Source organism: Phalacrocorax aristotelis, chromosome 6, assembly GCF_949628215.1.
Source record: "Phalacrocorax aristotelis chromosome 6, bGulAri2.1, whole genome shotgun sequence".
In the NCBI taxonomy this organism is placed as follows: domain Eukaryota; kingdom Metazoa; phylum Chordata; class Aves; order Suliformes; family Phalacrocoracidae; genus Phalacrocorax; species Phalacrocorax aristotelis.
The window spans coordinates 25,178,125-25,199,508 of record NC_134281.1 but is presented as its reverse complement, the minus strand read 5'-3'; the positions used below and the strand labels follow the sequence as shown (position 1 = coordinate 25,199,508).

Here is a 21,384-nt window from a genome sequence, read left to right as displayed (position 1 = left end):
GCTAAAATACCCCAGAGCTTGCTGGGGAAGGGGGAAGCCAAGAATATGCATTTTACAAACCATAGGGGAAGAATACTTCTCTTTCCCAGTTGGAAAATAACGCAGTCCACCTGACAGGCACTGATATTAGAAGTACAGTCAGCTCACTGATTCACCATAGTGAACTCACCTTAGGAGTCCAACTATGTCTACTTAAGTGTCTCAATTAAAATGCGTCCAGTTCACTGGCAGGAATCTGACCTTTTACTCCTAGTTCCACTACAGATATTAAATTTACTTGAATAAAGTGTTTCTACTTAGCGTGCTTATGTGATGAATTTTTAAAAATTTATTTAACTTGACTTCAGAGGAATGATATATTCTTGTATTTTCAGTAGAATCCAGGATAGAAATATTTGGCCTTCCTCTCTAAAAATGAGTTTTCTATCACATGACGTGTGCAAAAGAGGGAGAGAATGAATGTGCATGTATTTAAATAATCTGCAGGTCACATCACTGCTGTAAGCACTACAAAGTCTTCCCTACTGAAATCTCCAGATGCTTTGACTCAGTAACAGTGACTTCTTTTGAGTGAGATGAGCATTGGAGCACATTCTCAAGGACACGTGAAAATTAACTGGTCCACAACGGAAAAGCACAGAAAATACTGAATGTCACACCGAACTGTATCCAATTTATCATGAAGGTCAAGATTTGGTTTACAAACCATTAAGTCAGGTCAAATAGACTGTCCCCCTATGCACCATACAAACAACTATGCTCTGCTATCTTATTACTGCTGCCATCTCTGGGCTTAAAATCTAGAGGAGCATTAGCAAACTATTTGCTTTTTGTTGGGTTTTGGTCTGCTAAGACTAAGCTTGAGAATCATTAAAGATAAAAAGAATACTGAATTGATGCAGATTACAGTTGACATAAACAAAAGGTGTCAGAAAATACAAACTTTAACCGAGACTCTCTGCTTTGTACTTACATTTGAATATATACATTACCTAGGCACAAAGTTAAGCTATAAATCAGGAAAATAAATGAAATAGTGGTTTGAATTACACATACCATTATAATAATCATTATTTATTATCATACATTCAGTTCCAGCTAACTGTACCATTGACTCTGCGAGAGATATAAGCTATTTGTTTCTTTACAAACAATCTATTCTTTACAAGCATTCACAAACACCACATGTGGCTAGGTTTGGCTTCTGACTACAACCAAAAAAATCTAACATCAGTCTTGCTGTTCTTGTACTGACACCATCTTGTTTTAAACTTTAGAGCTAAGTGAAATTCAGAGCAATTTTATTCCTAAATTCAGGATCAAGTCCTGTCCACCCCTTTCACTCACTCAAGTTTCTATTTTATTTTACTTATAAATAAAATGGTAATCTAGAAAGAGAGGAAAGACTTACACTGGTTCTCAAAAAGAAGAACTTGCATTCCATAGAGTGAAAAGGACTGTCGAAAACTGTATGTGACTGAGTTCTTCTTCTTTTGAAAAATCTTGGTCACCTTAAAGTTATCAAATAAACAAAGTTAAAATTATTGTGCTTAAGAATTAGCATATGAGAAAACATTTTTAAGCCAAAGAAAGCTAAAATTTGCCAGAAAAGATGACCTTGTAATTTTTAACTTTTTTTTAATGCAGCTGATGTATTTAATCTACTACTATTGAAGAAACAAAGCTAGCTTTGAAGCATTGGCATCTCTTAACCAGAAGGTTTAATATTTTATCCAGATACAAAGCCTTGGTGTTCTCTATTCTCCAAAGCCATACTACTTGAAATTCCAGACAGAAAAAAACCCCTGCGTCCCATTGTGCACTGTATGTGCTAGCAAAAAATGTAAATACGTTTAAATTTTCCTTTTTAAAAAACTTAGCTGCTACCACACTTTCCTTCATGCTTTTTTCTTACAGTCTGACTACAGTCCACACAAGAATTAAACTTGTGTGGACTGCTCCACACAAGTTTAATTCTTAGCCCTTATTCTTATGTGCTGTGTGACCTTCCAAGCCTGCTTCACTTCCGTGCACCTCCAAATACTGTCTTACACTACCTCATCCAATGATGCCCTGTTTTCCCTATGATTTGTACAGCACCTATTTCAGTAAAAGCTCTGCGTCTGTGGAAACCTTTACTTTTTGCTACAATAAAAGTAACATTACTACTTACCATCAATTTTGGGGTTCTCCTAAAGTGTGAATGCAACCACTCTTTCTCTTTATAACTGAGAGGTTTATTTTTACTAGTTATTTCTGAATTTAACTTTTGGTGATGGCATTTTACTAGAACTGACAAATTTGGTCTATACTACTCCCAAAACAGTTTGATAAAACTACTGACATCTGAGTAAGTAATGACAAACAACAGAAAGCTTGCAACCTAAAGACAACAATGTTCCATCATTTTATACCCAAGTTCACATTTATGATAGGAGGTTATACTTACAATCGAAAGGATTAATTTTTTTTTAAACTTACTTCCTAGTTTTAAGGTCTGAATATATGTAAAAATTACACCCAATAAAAGTGTATATATATTCCAAATAGAGTACAACAAATTTTCCTATTTTTAAGAGTAAATCAACCAAATAATTCCAAGTTGTCACTAGTTTTGTATGTCTGATTTTCAAAAGACTGTGTCAAGTTAAATGCACACTAAAAAGTAAAGTCAACTGTAAAATGTATTTCAACATATACTGTTCCTATTTCACTGAATAAACATGTTGGATTCATATAACATCCGGAGAATACAAAGTAGTACATAATTTTATTTTTCCACAACTAACTTGAAATTATTATTCATTTATATGTATGTTTTCATTTATCCATTAGGGACACGGGTAAACTGGAGGTAATTTTTGTTCGTTCTAGTAAAAGCTATTGCATCAAAGTACTTTCTTACAATAAAGTGTAGTAATCAATAAAAGGCTTCCGTTTAAAAGCAAATTATACATAATGAAGAAAATTAAGAAAATTTAAATCTTAATAATCCCAAGATTGTGGGAGTACAGAGTAACAGGTAATAGATATTTATTTTTAGGAATGCTCATGCGCTTAATTGCCACTGATTTAATGGAGACAGGCATTTCTGAATACCTCACTAGAAGTCGATCCACCTGAAAGTACATACCACAAGAAGATCATTAAATAAAAATATTTCTCGTTGGTGCAATCCAAGCTTCTGAGGTTTATTTGGATCTGGAACTTCAAACAGCCTACAGTAGCAAACAAGTCTCCGGTGGGGCAGAGAAAGCACCTATGATAATACAGAAGTTCATGGTTAATATAGCAATATGTAGCCAAGAAAAAGCATCTTTCATACTCAGAGTCTTTTTCTGAATACTTCAAGTATTTTTACCTCTAAGCCTATAAGATTTTTTAATCAAAGGACTAACAACAGGAAAATAAAGATTTATATGCCACAAACTTGCATGACTTTCAAACTTCATCAAAATTCTTATACAAAATATTTTCTAACAGCTTGCATTCCTGTATATGGATGCCAATGAAAGTTTTACTGAGGACAGAGCTTTTGTGAAATGATAAAACCTTGAAAAAAATTAAGATTAAGCAAGTGGGAGCTCAAAGCAAAGGATGTTTGCTTTCCTCAGCATTTTTACATTTCTTTATTAGAAGAAAGGACACAAAGCAACTTCAGCTTTTGTGAGATGAATACACTGATTTTGTAGATCATGTTTTGTCAGACACTGAGTCAATTCAGTTTGTTCATTCCCCAATACCAAGGAAATGGTGACATCGGAAAAACGTAAATGCATTTTCAGTCTGGCTTATTTTCTCATGCCGGCAAGAAAACTGAGAATAATTTTCTATTTTCTTATTTGAAATGTATGCTGAAGCTGTCCCTGAAGCTGCTGTTTTCTACCTAGTGAGACTTCATTTCTTTCAAATGCAAACGATGATAGCTTGTCAACAATATTAAAAGTCTTTTAAACTCTAAAAATTTTAAGTAGAGAACATTCTTTGGTAACTAGATATATAGTTCATTTATATATTGTATTTCTTTATAATTCCTGATTCTGCATGGGAATTATGAGATCTACTAGGCAAAGAAAAACAGTCAAAGACTGTTAATGCTTCTTCTTTCTCTACATGAGTGGGGGGTGGGGGAAGAGGGGAAAAAAGACATTAGGATTCACTATCTGCCCTTGCTCCTGGTTGGTTATCAAGTCGTTTGGTGAGATTCCAGTTCTTCTCAAAATCTAATGATAACAATACTAATAACAGATAAAATGCTAAGAGCATTTACTTTATCTATGGCATTAACTTAATTTCCCTTCCTGAACTTGCAAGGAGAAGGTGTTTAAGAAAAAATCTGACACATTCTAAAGGAGCCACTGCGGTGAAAAATGCTGGAGAAATCAATGGTTTCTATGTTCGGGCTATTCTAGTAACTGAACAGCTTACATGGGTTCTTAGTGAACAGTAGTGGGAATAAATGTTGCATGTTCTCATTCTCTCCTACCTCCAGACTTAGTTTCCCTAGCACATGGCAGTCTAAGGTTTGCTACAACGAGATAACAAAACCCAGGGATAGTCACTGAGCCTATGAATCTGCAAGCAACTACAGTTAGCTCTGGTATTGAAATTTAACTATAGAAAATGCTTTCACTCATATCATACCAGATGATCTGCTAAGATTTCCTTCCACCATACTTTATAAAGGTCACATTTTTCAGTTTGTTTTTACAGTCTGGTGGTACTGCTAGACATGCATCCATGAAGCAATGACAGGTACTTCACTCAGGAACATGAAGCTAGCTTTGCATGATCTTAATTGTTTACACAGAAAAAGCAAGAAATAGAAGACTGAAAAAGCAAATGAAAATTTAAAGTTCCTTCTCTGGATTGTCCTGAGTGAAGATGCTAATGTACAGTGCACTTATAACTGATGGAAAAAACATAAATTCATTAGGATCGACCTTTGTATAGGATGGTCAGATTTCAGAGCACTACGTACACTCCTCTGCTATGAGGTGGTTTCTTTGTTCAAAACTACTAGCAATAATGTTATCATGACATTAAAGTAACTGGAACACTGCATTGGAATAGTTTTAGAGTTATTATTGAATTATTAGGGTTATTTAGGGTAATTATTGAATATGCCTATAACTTAAATGTGGCCAGGTCGAGAAGTGAGGTGCAACTGTAATTTTACTTATTTGTTGATTCTTTACTGGCTTTCTAATTTCTACAGTGATAATAGCATTTGAAATGCATAAAAACTGAACTAAAAAAAGAGTCTAGAAAACTCTTGGCAATAAATTAAGCAGTCTCTGGGAAATATATTTTAAATTTTAAAGAAAATTTTTAAAGAAAATTTTAAAGAAAATCTTTATTCTTGGGAGAGTTCTTAATAAAACAGTTGAAAAAATTTGCTTGAAAGAAGCCAAATTTTTTTTAAAAATTAAAATGTAATAGAATGCATTATTGCCAGTTTAAGAAAATGCTGCCAGCTGAAATGACTATAAATTTTGAAGGAGTATGAGAGAAATACCTACACAACCAAGTCCATGATGCAGAGATCCAATCTACAGTAGAAAGACATATACAAGTTCATTAAACTTCAGAGAAACACAGTACTGTATCATAGCAAGTAAATACGTCATGGTCTTACTATGACTAAATGCCTATAAAGTAAAAACAAATATTTCTATCAATAAAGACTGTTGGCTGTTTCCTAAATTTTCTTTAACACAGTTAAAAACAGACAAATCCTTGAACCTAGGACTCCATTGAGGGCATTGTTTTCTTAATCCCATTTAATCTACAAGGTCAGGATTAGTTTTAGGATTTGAATTGTCACATGCCTGAATAAAAAAAGAACTATTAGAAAACCCTCATCTCCCACAGAAGCCTATGCATAAACCTAAATCCCCAAACAATTACAGAAAATAAGTTTCATATGGAAGCATGACTGCCAAATACTGACTTTAGAATATTTATTTCCCTTCCCCTCAAAAATATGTAAAATCTTTTATTAAGGAAATTTTGCTTTCTCTCTCTGCTTTTTCCAAGAGATCTCTTCAATATTTCCTTATTGGAAAACAGAAGTAAATTAGATTTTTTTTTTTTTTTGGTGGTCCCTCATTCCCAATCCCCCACTCATTGCACTGAGCCTTGTCTGAGAAGAGTCTACAATTCAAAGCTCTTTAAAAGTAAGAGGGAGAATCTTAAGATCCGTGCTCTTTTTCATAATAAAAAAATCCCCCAACCCATCAGACCCTGCTACAGTAAAGTTCCCCAGAGCTGATAAAAAGCTGATGTAGGACTTCAAAAACATGCAAGTCTAGTGTTGTTTTTTATTTTCTTTGTCCTGGGCTGCCTTTGTGACTACTAACATGAAGATTCTTAGAAGATTACTCTAGGACTTGAGTTCAGGAAGGCTGAGTATCCATTATCCCTCTCCACATTAGATACCTTTGTTAGCATGTAAAATACTGGAGAAATGCTGTAAGCCTTCCTTTTCTCTCTCCTTTTCCAACAGACACTTTGAAGATTACTTTATTTAGCAAAGTATTTTAAGATTTTTCCTACAACAAAGCAAGAGGTATGTTTGGATGCTCAAACACAGAGCTAGAATCCCTGGGACGCAATTTCCAGATAAATTCTGAGACAAAATGACACAATCTCCCCTTACAAAGACCAGTTCACAGAGCTAGCTGCAAAGCTGAGAAAGATGCTGACGTGAACAGTTCTCTATTACTATTGTAAATTATAGAGTCATAACTGAGAGCGTAAATGTTGAAATACAATTCTCTACAATATCACTTCAACAAAACACTTAAATTCTCCTGAGGCAAACATTAGAACTGCCTAAAATGCAGACATTTCGGTGATTTCAGAATTGTAAACCTTCACAAAGAGATAAGAGTTTAAGACTCATAACATCATCACTCTTGAATACCAGACTGCAACATTCATTTATACTGTGAATACTCCAAAATTAAAACGACCCTCATAGAAAATTATTATTTTGACAGTTTCTGACTTTTGCCATTTATCAACCAATTTATACTTCTAAGCAACACACTTCTGTATTGTCATATACTGTACACTGCTCTATATCTCCTTAGTAACAGAAAGGCAGTGCAAAGCAAACTTACTGGTTTCTTTCCTACTATGAGTTTTTCAACCTTCTGGACTTGGGATACATGATCCTCATTCGTCTTCAGTTCCCGTTTGCGGATTCGCTCATAAATCCCAATCAGCATTTCTCGTGGGATATCTTCACCATCATCCACACCTGCAGAAGCCAAAAGTTTCTAATATCAGTCTGGCTCTGAATGATCTAACAACCAGTGTTATTTCTCAGCAATGTAGGCTTCTTGGAAATGAGAACATAAAAACATGGGCAATCTTTGTTTCCCCTGCTAACAGTAACGCTAACGTTGCCTAAGACTGCTGATGTACTTGTTTATGCTGTTTTGTTTTATAAATGCTGGTACTGTCAGTTAACACCTCCTATCCTGTTCTTTGTGTGCACCTTATCAAAGAGCAGAAGTTAAGTTACTTATTACTGAAGCACTCATTTTTGCCCAAAAGCTTGCTGCTCCAATATGCCAAGACACCGATGGAAATTACACAGGTTTGGGTTTTTTTTGTTTTAAAACTCTTAAGCTCAAATGAGTTAAATAACCCTTTAGACACTAAAATCTCCAATGACCTCCTCCTAGGTATATACCACTGGGAGGAAGCAGGACAACCATTCCATTTTGCCTCTGTCCCAGTATTACTCAACGCTGTTCATAAAACAATTTCCTACAAGAGAACCTTATGAACATCCAGTAAAATTAATTTAATGAATATTTCCTTTATGATTTAAAACACAATAAATTTTATCTGGAAAAACAAATCAACAAAATAACCTAGTTACAGTATTATTGTTTAGCACTGTGTGATTATCATTGGCATGTCTGTATTCTAACACACGCTACACTGTCTTGAATGCTTGATCCTGAATTTTTAATAGCAGTGGAAGGAGTCCAATTTCAGTAAGTGACTTAAAGCTGGATTTCCTGGGGACAGGGGGATGCATGTCTATTCTTTAAACAGGTTTTAAAGCAATGAACTCTTATCTCCCATTCAGAAGCCAAAATAGAAGATTTTGTCCACCAGTGGAAGAACTGCTCACATTAAAAATACTGTGATAAAATAACAGTTTCTTTGCAACTAGAAGCAAGCAAAGCCACCTCTGTTCTGTTCCACACCAGCAAATCTTCAACAAACCACCCTTTGCAATCCAGTCATTTAAAGTTACAAGCAAAGTAGCCTGTTACAAAAAATGCCTACAATAATAAAAAATTGCTGGCATTTGAGATGGAGCTGAGAGAATGCACTGTATTTAATACAACAAATATAACTGTAGTATTATGCTAAGAAATGAATAACAGGCTTTTTTAATCTTTGTGGACTTTATGATAAAATCTCAACACTAAATATTTTGCTAAGCTAAAACATCTGCTAAGCATAGATTGTTCATTGCTGTCTTATATAAATCTAAGGGAATAAAATCACCAAACAGGACTTTAATTTTCAAAATCTGAGATTTCACAACACCACGAGTATTTTGTTTTTACTAGTACTAAAATGAAAGTACCACATGCACCATGAATACAAACTGCCATGCATCTCGGATGCATCAATATATTTTTATATGTTAAGCAACTTGATTCTGTCTTTCTGCCATTCAGCCCACTTTTAGGTATCACCGAGAAAATGGCTGTTAAACAATACCTCAGTACTTGCTGACACCTGCAGTAGTGGGCCTATTCTGCTGCCATGCTGCTACATCCATTGTTGCCGAAAGAGGAGAGACTGTGCACTAAGTTGTGCTTATTCTGTGCTTAAAAGCGGGGCGGGGGGAGGAGGAGGAGGAGAGGTTTGCAATGACTGAGCAGGCAATTTTCCTGGCCTTTGGACAAACACATAGTAATAGAACTGCAGTAAAAGCTGCTTTTTCTCTCTGGGCACAAACTATCATAAAGGAAAAAAAGGGATGGGAACTTCAGTCTCATTTTGTTTCTCTAACAGCTGAGTGCTCTTCTGTGATAAAAGGTAAACACTGTCTGATCCATTCTTCCCTGAGTGCCCAGGAACAACAGGAGGTATCTCCTCATGCACAATCTTCCTCCTCAGCTCTACAGTGACTACTTCCTGTTAGGCAGAGCTGTGCACTGGCTGAGCTGATACTTAATTTAAAAAAATATGTTCTTTTTCATCAGAAAGGACCAGAAGAGAAAGACCTGAGATAAAAATTTGGAAAAAAAAAAAATATCCGTATTTTTTGGCAATCTAATTGCAAGCCTAGGTGTGCCATTGCCATAGCTGGCAAATAGTTCCTTGATCAGAAAATACACCAATAAAGAAATCAAAATAAAATCTCTGTGCTATTTACCATGTACATCTCAGGAAGGTTTTGGAGTTGGGATTTTTTTTTCCCCACCAAGAATTTAAATCTTTAGTGTATTTCCAAAAGTTCTCATCATGGCATAGTGATTTTTATTCCTTAATATATATACGTATATGGGAAAAGGACCTGACAATACATTCACTCAAGAAAGACAAGATAAAAATGACAAAATACTATATGCTTAATTCTGTTTTCACTATTCCAGAAATAACTAAAGCCTGTACAAATGACAGCAGCTTTAAGTCAGGTGAAATCAGAATCAACTGCCCTGTATTTTGTCTTTTTTCCAGAAGATACATGGTGTCTCTCCAATGACATTTACAGGGAAAAGCTTTCATAACTTTAATCATTAGAGTTTGCTTACCCCTTAAATTCTTGACAAAATCTTCTAGCTTCATTTTGCGTTCTGGTTTCACATTTGGGCTGTACATATCTGTGTTTAACAGTATGATGGCAAAAGCTAGAATGAAGATGGTATCAGGATTTCTAAATTGTCTCACAACACCTGGATTGCAGATACAGTATCGCTGGCTGTAAAAAAGCAAAGGGTGACACTGTCAGAGCTATGAATTACTATTCTAGTTTCACCAAATAAACCAACTGCTACATTCCAGAAGCTGAGCAAGCTATTATTCGTGTTCCATACATATATTTAGCTTTCTGTCCACATATTTTCATAAATCAACCCTAGAATATGGAAGGCTTCTGTTTTCTACTACCACTGTAACTTCACTTCTTAGTACAGCTTCTGAGCTACAGTAACTTCAGTATTTAATTTTTTTCAGCAAGTAATACCTGTTGACACCAGGTAAGAATACAGCATTGATTTTACCTTACTGCCACATGATGATTTACATCTCATCCTGTCCTGGATGAAGTACATCTGTGTTAGTATTAGTAAGTTAGTGCTCTTTATTCCACTATGGTTGAAATGCTTAATGAAAGGTTGAGAGCATATATACTCTAAAATGAAAATGGTCCTATAGTTTGATAGTATAAACAATTATATTCAGATGCAGTGTTAGAGACATTAAAAAATCCTTTCAATCTTTTCAACCAGTGCCAGAAAAAACTTTTGAGAAACCTCACTACCTTAATACAGATAACATACGTGAACAGCACCAGCAAATAAAACTTCCTATTTCAAACAAGCAAAACCACCACAAACGATGTGCTGTATTTGAAACTGTATGTAGCTCACAAGGAAACTGCAAATAAGCAGGGAAGTAACTTAGATACACTCAACTTCCCCAGTTCTCCAGTTTGACCATTAGACAACAGGTTTCTGGTGACAAAGTAATTTGTTTTGGCATCATACCTAAAAGCTTCAATGAGCCGTTCTACTTTCTGGGCTTCTCCTTGAACACGGATATGAGCCTGAAATTTCCTGAGTGCTTCATCCAGTTCCATTGTTGAGAAGTCCATCTCATCCACAACACAGCTAGGATAAAAACATATTGCCATTGTGTCTTTTAATTTCTAAGAACACAGTACCAAAGGTAAGATTTCGAGAAAAAAAACACTTTCTATTTTCTATCTCTTGTAGAGATACGTGGAGTTTTTTGAAACATTCAGCAGCAATTGCAGTAATTGTAGGTAAGCTGTGGAGGAAGGATCGCAAATAGTGGATCAAAGAGTGCGTACATGTAAGCAGGCCCTTTTTTTAAAAAAAAAAAAAAAACAACACAGAAGAGCTGCTAGAATGGCAAATGTCTGACCAATATAAGTGACATACCGTTGCCAAGAATAATTATTTGGTTTGTGCTTCCAGGCCAATCAACTATTGCAATGCCAATAATAATAATAACAACAACAATAATAATACTAACAACAACAATAACAAAAAATAGTTTATGCTGCTCAAAATATCATATCTGAAACAGCCTGCAGCAAGGACAACCTGTACCAAATGGCTCTGTGTCTAGGAATGTTCTTATATACAGAGAAAAAAAAAACCCTAATCTTGTTGGGATACTCTCTTATTAATGCTGTAATTTTCATCTCCCCATCATTTGCCATGTCTTTTAGTTAACACTTATGGAGAAATAATTACTTTCTTGCTCTGAAAATACAATGCTGACAAAAAATAAAAAAACCCCACAGTTTAATATAATCAACCATGTAAACTATGTCATTCTAATACTTTGTTTAAAGACTACTTTAAAATCAGAAGCTTATAAATTTCCTTTCTTTAATTTTAGCTTGTAGTTTTTAAATAACCAGACATGAATCACTGCAAGTAACAGCACTGTAACACAGAAACCACAGAAAGAAAGCACAGCCCATTTTAAAAGGCTTTACTTAAATGTATAGCTATATAATGATAAATTGGAGTAGCTCACATTTTTCATCTAGTAACAATGTAGCTAACATAGATTAATACCAAAGCAATTTTTTCAGTTTGCCTTGAATAGTCTTCCCTGTATGCAGAAGCACAAGGAAACAAACAAACAGGCCTGGCATTTCTCACGCCCTTTCCAATCCACACCTAAAAACCTATTATCAGCTCTGCAATAATGTTCACAGTCTTCTCACCTATTGTAAGTTCTGTAACACTTTCAAAAGCTTTTTTTCTCCTTCAAAGGTGCAAAGCACATGTGCAGACAAGCTGGAGTCAAAATGAAGTAATTAGAGCAATTAAGGACCTCCAGAAACATGCTGGCAGACAACATTAACGGGGAGGGGTCTTAAACAATCTTTTATATGAACTAGGGAGACAGCAGGTATACCACCATGGTCAATGTTCTTAACTGGAACCAGTACTCTTTTACAAACATTTCAAAATAGTAAACAAAAATTTTCCAGTGACTATGTAATGACAAAAAAGTGAACAAGTTATTTTAGCTAGGCCATTACAGCAAATGGAAACATCAAACTAAGTAAGGTCAGACACACTTGTTTAGTTTTTGTTAACAATAGTTAACAGAATTATAATCCTTGACAATAATATCATGATCATAATGATAAAGAGAACGTGACTAAGTGGACTTTAGTCACAGCATGAGAACCTGATTACATATATACTCAGGGTGAATAAGCCTGTGTTGAACCACCGCATCTTCACTATTACAGTTACTTGTCCCAGGCAGGTAAAGGCAAGAAGCAGCCAGGCTTCACCACTTCTAGGTAAGCAGATAATTGGAACGCCTTCCTGGGTGGTATCCCCTGCTTACCAACTCTTCACAAAATGTAGACAAGAGGAGTAGAACGTACCATGTGCTGGGTCAGCATGGCTACCACTGCCTTGGTTCTCTACCTATGTACTGTAATGGACCAAAATGATGGAGTCCTGGACAAAGCAAGGGAATGTCATGCTTTTCCTCTCACTTTCAACAGTGTTCTTTATGATGGCTTTATTCCTTCTTTGAGTGACTGTACTTTTGTTTTCTAATGCAAAGTCAAGACACAGTAGAAGGTCAGATCCTCAGCTACATATCTATTATATCAAGCACTTCTTGTTCAGGCAGAGAGAAAGCTGAGGCTCACTGCAGAACAGCAGTGCTTTGGGAAGCGTGTCTGACATGCCCCAAATGTTGACGAGGGCAACATCATCAGCGCCAGCTATGCCAGCCCCATGCCATCCAAACAATGCCTTTACACTTGAGCTACCACCAGGTAGCAACTACAGCAGGCCCAGAATGCGGCTCTTGGTCAAAAATTTAGGCTACTCTCCTGAATATTTTCTAAGCTCCAGTGAAAAGATGATTTCAAACAGTTAGAACACCCGAATTTACAGGATCTGGAAAACTTGAACACAAATCAAAGCATATCACTTGAAATTAAACTGTGTAACAGAAAAAGGATCATCTGTTAAAATATCTTTTCTATGTAACAACCTGGAGTTATCAGTTCGACAAAATCTACCTCCAATCTGTAACTGTGACATTTAAGATTAAATTCTATTCTGTTGTCTCTTTTTCTTAAAAAGTACCTTCTTCCTATTTGCAGTCAAGTTCCAGAACACTATCAAGAGAACTGAACCACTTACAGGGTGCTCCTTGCCCCAAAGCATAGCTGAAACAGCTTATTTAAGAATAGATTAATTTCAGTAAAAGGATTGTTGTGAGGTTGTAGATAGGTGATTATAACCTTACTCTTCAGAATTCACCTCATCACAGATACACGCCGGCTGTACATCTGGTTTAGCAGAGACACACTGCTTCTTACCCATATTCTACTAGTCTGAGATGGTGAGGGCAAATGATTTGTTTAAGATCACAAAATGCATCATCTAAGATTATAAATTATCTCTTCCTGGACCTGTACTGTTTTCTTTTTAAAAAGTAGAAAATATACACTCTTTGGAAAGTCTTCACCCTAGTCTGACTCATAATTGCAAAATCCAGACGATCATTACAAGTAGCTAATAATGACTCATGCTGAATAGGGATTGCATCAAAATCAAGCCATGACCTTTTCCTCTATACTGTAAGCCTGGCTACACGCCTTGGTACACTCTCTTCTGTTGCTTTCTGCTGGGTATAAGGCAGCAGCCTTTAACAAGGCACATGAAAAAAAGAGAAAACCTCTAAAAAGAGGTCTATGGCATACATATGCATGCCATTAGCTGTATTAATACAGTGTTCAAGCTTGCAATTTGAGATACTATTGTACTGTCAGAACTTAGGTAAGATCAGGGATGACTGTAGAGAACGCAACCAACATCTGCAGTGTGAAGCTGGTGAGAGCAGTCCATAAGAAATATGCAAAGAAAATGTAAGGTATTGGCAGACACTTTGTATCCTATTGAATAAAACAAACAAAAACATTAAACTTTTTGTGATGTATCAATATCATGGTATCGATATTATACATCAACATTCAATCCTCAAGAAAGACTGCATCTATAGAGCAATGCAAATTTCAGTACAGGTTTTATTATGCTCTGGTTAAAACCTGTGGTCAGAATTTTTTCTAGTCTTCCTTAATGGGCAAGATGTGGGGTTTTTTCTGCGTTCATTCTCAGCAATTTTGTTAAACACCTAACCATTTTTTATACAATTCCTTGAATAAAACCGGACTAAGATGTATTCATGTTTAGAGGTCAGTACACAGATTTTAAAAAAAAAACAAACCCCAAAAGAATAAGTGTTTTAAATGAACACTCTCTTTAAATGAAGCAGCTTCCATTTTGGTTACTCCGTACATAAGGTTTAGAAATTTATGACCAAGCTGCTGAAAGTCTAATTTTCATTATTTGAATTTCTTTGGTTTCTAAACTAGTTTTCGTTTATCTAATCTTTTGGAAAGGAACAGTCTGTATAGATCTTGTCAGCATATGCCTGTACACGCTGAAATCCCTGTTTATCTAACATCTGAGCCATTTGGCTGTAATAATTATTTTCGTGTTCTGTTACTCATGAAGCCTTATGTTGCATATAATATTATTTTGTTTTATTCAGCAAATTATTAGAGAGCCTGAAAAAGGAAAAAGACTTCCAAATAACGTACTCTAAGGCAAATGAAGTTAAAAGATAGATTTAGAGTAAATGTACATGACTATAGGGAATATAAATCTTTGTACATATCTTGCTGGATCAATAACAGAACCAGTAACTTAGCTGGAAAGCAAAGAAATATTTGCTCATGTGCATGTTTTCTTTCTTAACCCTGAGAGTCTGGTTTCCCCTTCCTTCAGAACAAGATCCAGAGAAGAGCGCATAACATTCAGAAACCATTACTACCTGTAGTTTGATAAAACGTCTTACTTGAAAAGAAAATACGCTTACACCACCACCACCCCCACCCCCACCCCCCATACTCACTCTAATACATCCCTGTTGAACTGTTTTTGTCGATTTCCCAGAAATTCTCCAATCATCTGTCTGCTGAGACCTTTCCTTTGCAGGAGAAAGTGGGCAACACCAACTGGAGTGTCTGGCACAAAACCCCGCTCAATGAGGTACTGGACTCCTTTCTCAGGTTTTCTGAGGAGAAATGGGAATGCAAACCTATTAATTTTCTTCCATTGGACCTGAAGGCATCTGATTAAAATTTTACAGTAATTTTGCACATCACTTTTGACTAACATACTACTAGTATGGGCTAGTATAGTTTCATGATAAACATAACCATCCCTTAGAACATACTGTTCACTGTTAATAGCCTACTAGCTTGGAAACACATCTTTGCATGTTCTTACACATTTCCCTGCTCCATAACCCTTCCAAAGAGAAGCTTTATATGCAAGCAGCCTCAGGCATGAAAGTCAAAACATTTGTCAATACAACAGACATGCCCCACATCAGCTACTAAAATGCTCCTGTTGCTGGGAGAGCTGTCCCTTCCAGAAACTGAACTAAAAAGCTGCTGATGAAAAACAAGAAACAAAGAACATCTCTGACCTCCCACCCCCCTGCTGGCAAAAGTTAAAATTACTGAACAAAAACATCTGAAGAGGTATAATGTGCAAGCTGAGAATACAAAAAACAAGGGGGAAAAAATAAAGTCAGTCATCCAAAAAGGAGCAATTAAAAATAGTGGAATTCCCATCTAATTTAGGGTTTTTTTTTCTTGTCCTTTAACACACCCATTTCCCCAGATTTCCCTCCCTCAGACAAGCACCTTCATAGTTTCTGCAGCATTTTACATCTCTTTATGCATCACCTCCAGTTTTACCTGTAACCATTTTCAGATCTGAAAATAAAGCAAGCTGAAACTACTCATTTTAACATGTTAAGAAGTGTGTGCTGGGGAGGAGGACTGGGGATGGAACTGATTTCTGGCAATAAAATCTACTGCTTATAAAGGTAAATGCTGCTTATATTTTGAAGTGCTGTAAAATTCCCCTGACAGCACATATTATGCACTGCATCTTTCAGCAGTGTGACACAACAGACAGCCACGGTTTCTTTTGAAGATATTAAAAGGATATTGTTACAGAACCAGCAATTCCATTATCATCTTTATTTTGTAATGAATTATAATATAATATCCACCTGTAAGAGTGAATGATTTGCAACATGCTGGATGACCCGAGATATATTTCCTTTAAGGCAAGCAAAATACATTTCAAAGGACAAGGTGACCCCACTATATTTATACAAGGTTGATCATACAACCCTAACCCTTCCTTATGTTTTTTTTAATTTCAAATAATATTACTAAATACATGACCATTCAGTCCTCCTACTCTTTTACATTACACTATTATACACTTAATATTCTGTTAAGAGTTAGATAGATCAGAGGAATATATATATAATTTAATCAAAAGGGAGCTCTCAAATCTCAATTTCTTGCATCAGGCTTTGTGGCTCTTTTCATCTGAAATAAGATTACACATATGGTCATCTTCTAAATACAATCTTGTAAAATGAATCTCCTTCATACTCAAAAAGTACCCTTTTTCTTGGAAGTAATATAACTGCTCCTTTCGTATGCTTTTGAGTTGTATTTCAGAATTCTTAATCTTTCTGAATTTAAATTCACAGCATCCAACAACAACAGGAACAGTTTTCCCTATCCCGTTGTTAGTGTGGTACATGTGTCCATAAAGTTCAGAGTGATACAATTTCAAATTGTCAAAACAGAAAACGAACACAATCAAAAAGCAAAACTTGATCCAAAGATCACCTTTACTTTAAATACAGAAAATGCTGGATCATTACTTATTGTACTAAACCACAACTTGCATTCTTACCACCCCCATAAGCCTGAACATTTAAAATTATCATGAAGGTCACACATGATATATTTTGCATCAGTTCCTATGTAGTTATGTAATTTCACATAAGTCAGGATCTGCATTTTCTCATAGGAAGCTCTGCCTTCTGGTTCAGCAATATGAAATCACTTTATTCAAATACACTTCAAACCAGGCTAGGTAAGTCTCCAAAACAGACTTAAAAATCCATTTAGCCATACACTGGAAGCCATCGATACTTTCTTCATGATGAAGTGAAACATCAGGAAGTTTTACAGTTTAGGATTATTAGAAAGTAGTCCAATTTGTTACAAAAGTTGTACCATGCAAGCAATGTAAACTCTGAACTGTAGTAACATGAAAACAGTACCTGAAAACTCTGAAGTGTAAAAATGAAGACTACTCTTTCCCTATCTGATAAATCAAACTGAAGTAGCAGTGACATAAACTTCAGAGTAACAAACCTGGAACCGTCGCTTCCACTGTGGAGAAACTTTATTTCTTCTAATTCATGGCCATACCCACTGAATTTGCCAACTAGAGATGAATAAAATTGTGTCATATTATTTTGAAATCTGTCCTCCAAAAGCTGTTAATATTGTTGTTCTGTTCTAGAAAAACAACTGTAAATGTAGAGAATGTACCAGATCTCAGCTGAAGAGCTACTTGTGGGTTGAACCAGCCGACAGTGAAGCACCCAGACTAAGCTGGTACAGAGCTGCTGCTATAAAAAACCAAAAACAACCACCCAAACTCAAAAATTAAAGGACTTCTCTAGAGAATTTCTACTACCTGCTGAGATGAGAACTGTAACTTTCTGTAAGGTTACTTTGATCTTTCTTTGAAGGTGTCTGGTAGCCATCACTACAATGGGGATTAAGGATTTCTCAGAGCAAGAATTAGCAGGGTTATTGTTCTTAATGACAGAACCTACAGCTTCAGGTGGTCTTTTGGTACCTCGCCCCAATTAATGACAGGCTACAATAAAGTATATTCTAAAGGATGGCATAAAGGACAAGTAGCCAGAAGCAGCTGGTACCACTCTGGAATTGTTAGGGTATCCCTCCTTGAGCAACGCAGCCTACAACATTTTCAGTTTTCTTATTAGCAAAATGAATACTCTTTGGCTCACAGGAGAACTCTGAAGGTTAAGGGTTATATGTGCACAAATGAAGTCCTAAATAAAATAAGTTTCTGTGGCTAAATGTGGGTATTAAATATTAGAGAAAGAAAAAATATCTTATCCAACGGTTATCTCCCTAGCTCCCCATTCAGCTCATAAATGCTAATTTTGATTTCTGTTCTGAAGTCCAGCTTGCCAACAAAATTTTCTTCATATTTCTATTTTTGATGACCTGAAACCTTGAATTCATTCAATGTTCTTGACCAAGAAACTGAATTTAATATGAACTAGATTTTATTAAACAGCATATTGGAAGAACAATCTCCCACCTACCTCCCCCCCCTTTTTTTTTTAAATCACCTTGCAAGCTAGGAAGGTTCAAGGAGTTTTATTGCTGTTGCAGGCTCCCTCCCAACCCAAACACCAGGTGTGGCATTATCTTATTCAACAGGAAAAGTACTTAATAGAAAGTAGTGACTTTGTATCACTTCAGAATTCTGAAATTCTGAAGTGCTGTACTTCCAATTAAATTTTACTTTAAAAGTGAAGATAAAAAGGCTAAGAGAAAAATGTACACAAGGGTGCCACCTTGCCCCTCTGTCTTCAGACGCAAACAGTATTTTCCCTTTTTTCAGACAAACTGAAGAACTAAACAGGTTCATGGAAATTTAAGTCATCCTCAACATGACAAATTTCAAATATTACTATGTATGAAGAAATTGCCTCTTAAATGCACCGAGAGGACATGTGAGTTGTGGTGTTAACTATCAGCAAACTACCAGAAACTCATTTGCTCCTGTCCAGTGAAGGACAAAAAAAAACAGGTAGCTGACAGGCTTTCTGGGAGGGCAGGTTTTAAAAGACAACCCAAGCAAACCAGCTGTTTTAAATTAGACAAACTTTCTTTTTCACCAAACCCTAATTTTCCTACAGTGTAAGACTGTGCAGAAGGGAGTAGGACGTGAAAGGGTCATGGATTTAACATGAGATAGAACATCTGACATAAGTTATCCTCATTTCTGCCTACTCAGAATTGAGCACAGACCGTTTTATAGTTACAACCAAGAGTCTTTTGTGATTAGGAAAATTCCCAGTGATGGCTTGTTAATTACACCTACTGATAACAGGGAAGATGAGAAGTCTATAAATAGCAATCATGGAAGCTGCATAAGCAGAGCATTTCTTTTCAGATTTGAATACATTAATTAATATCAAAATACACTCTATAAAGCTAGCACCTTACATAACCGATGCTAAACATATTTAGAGAACTTTTAATATTTAAAGGATTGTTTTCCAAATAAAGCTTAAAAATGTCTTCCATCTCAAAAAAAAACAAACCAAAAGAAGTCACAAAACGAAACACAAAACAAATCTACTGAAAAGAAAAAAAAATCAACTAGCACAAAAAGACGTACAAAAACATATTTACGTATGATTCTCAGATGTTGCATAAAGGGCTAAGGAATTTGCCAGAAACTGGTTAGTAACAAGACCTTTAGGATGGCTCAAAGCAACTTTTAGGGGAAAAACATTGATGGGGAATGTAATGCAAACTTAAAAAAACCAGATCAAACCAGTATATTTTAATAGGCACAGTTCTTAGAGAGTACTGGTCATATCCAGTAAAAATGTTGTCTTTGAGTGTTTCTGAAGACAGGTTGGATCCTGCAGCAATTTTTGGAAACTGACATCTTTATGAGGAAGCAAGTTCCAGGCACGAAGAGTGCAAAATCACAGAGACAACAGTTAAAAAACCAAAGTGCAAAAAACTCAAACCCCAACCCCCCTAAAAACCCATTCCCTCAAAAGCCAAGACAATAGTAAATTCCTGCACATCACTGCTGTTTTATCTAGTCAGCATGACATCCTTCCTTCCCAGGCATAATACTAACTAGAAAGAGATTGCTTATTTACTCAGCAAGTTCTACAGGCAGTACTGAAAGCATAAACTCAGTGGAAGCTCGTATAGCTTGCTGACATTTGTGTAAATCTCGTTAGAGAATGGCAGTTTGTTGGGGGTTTATAATTTGTAAAGCTGAGGAGGAGCTGGTTTGTTTTTTTCCCTTTAACAGCTATGCAGGTTGAATCAGGAAAAGTCACAAAAAGGTCTGTATGTTTAGGAGTTTTGCTAACATAAATGATGTATGAGGGTCTCCTAAGAATGAGCTCTCCTTTGGCGTATGGGGTAGAAGAGAAAAGAACAATAAACTGGGGTAATAATATCAAAGTTGGTACATTCCTGAGAAGTGTGTCCCTTATCCAATTTAGGAATATATAGAAAGAAAAAGAAAAAAAGACTGTTTTTTTCATTAGACTAAAACCTACATGTATAATAAGAAGCATAGTATCTTTACAAAAACACTGCATTCCTAATATTTCTATCGCCATGAGCAAATTAGTAAGGAGTGGAGTGATCCAGACACCTATAATTCTGAATACGTCATTATTTGTCTCAATTAACTTTTACCTGGTCACAGGAACCATTGACAGACAACTTTATGATACTTACTACGATCATTTACACCACAACTATCTGTTGCAGAAGATCTGGATTGCCAATGATAAAAACAGCCCTGAAGCTCCATGAATTACTATATATGGACTGTCAAAATCGCTGCATTACAGTCCCTGATTTGACATTTCCTCTGCCTAAATTCTACTTTCAGAGGTGCTCAAGACCTACCAGAGTTTGAGAAAGCAGGAAAGTCACGGTCAGAAACAGATCCTTCTTTGAAGAGGAAAGGATAACAGCATCTGCTGACTGACTTCCCAAGTCAGTTCACAGCAAACTGTCAACAGCTGTACTCACACACCCAACAGGTAGTGTAGGTGCAGGGACAAACACACAGACTGCTGTTTAAGCCCAAAAGAAAATACAGTTAGAAATCCACCACCTTATGCTGTTGTTGGACATAAAGTAACACAAGGTTCCAAAGGTTAGTGGTTCTCAGAAAATAAGGATTTGTATTACGTAGATATTAAAAATGTTATCTTTAAAGTTATAGGAAATACTATTCTTGCAGAAACACCACAGTGTATTTGAAAAGCTAATTTGGTAAAGCTTTTAGTCAGAGTCTAGATGGTAAGAAAGATCAGCTCGAACACAGAATATAGTGTTATCTGCAAGACTTACTGGTACAGCCAGTCCTACTGCAAAACAAACACATTAAACCTAAGTGC

The 21,384-nt window shown here is 35.9% G+C and overlaps 1 protein-coding gene across 6 annotated transcripts in view; it reads right to left on the bottom strand.

The window, feature by feature from the left end:
- The window catches only part of IQSEC1 (IQ motif and Sec7 domain ArfGEF 1), a 196,832-nt gene that overhangs the window by 15,740 nt on the left and 159,708 nt on the right, over positions 1–21,384 (bottom strand). For all 6 annotated transcript variants that reach the window (XM_075096697.1, XM_075096696.1, XM_075096693.1 and 3 more), the window contains 7 exons: positions 15,199–15,360; positions 10,752–10,874; positions 9,798–9,964; positions 7,128–7,267; positions 5,523–5,552; positions 3,134–3,259; positions 1,412–1,511 (listed from right to left, as the gene is read on the bottom strand). In XM_075096697.1, coding sequence (XP_074952798.1) covers positions 1,412–1,511; positions 3,134–3,259; positions 5,523–5,552; positions 7,128–7,267; positions 9,798–9,964; positions 10,752–10,874; positions 15,199–15,360 — 848 coding nt within the window. The remainder of the gene's footprint in view (positions 1–1,411; positions 1,512–3,133; positions 3,260–5,522; positions 5,553–7,127; positions 7,268–9,797; positions 9,965–10,751; positions 10,875–15,198; positions 15,361–21,384) is intronic.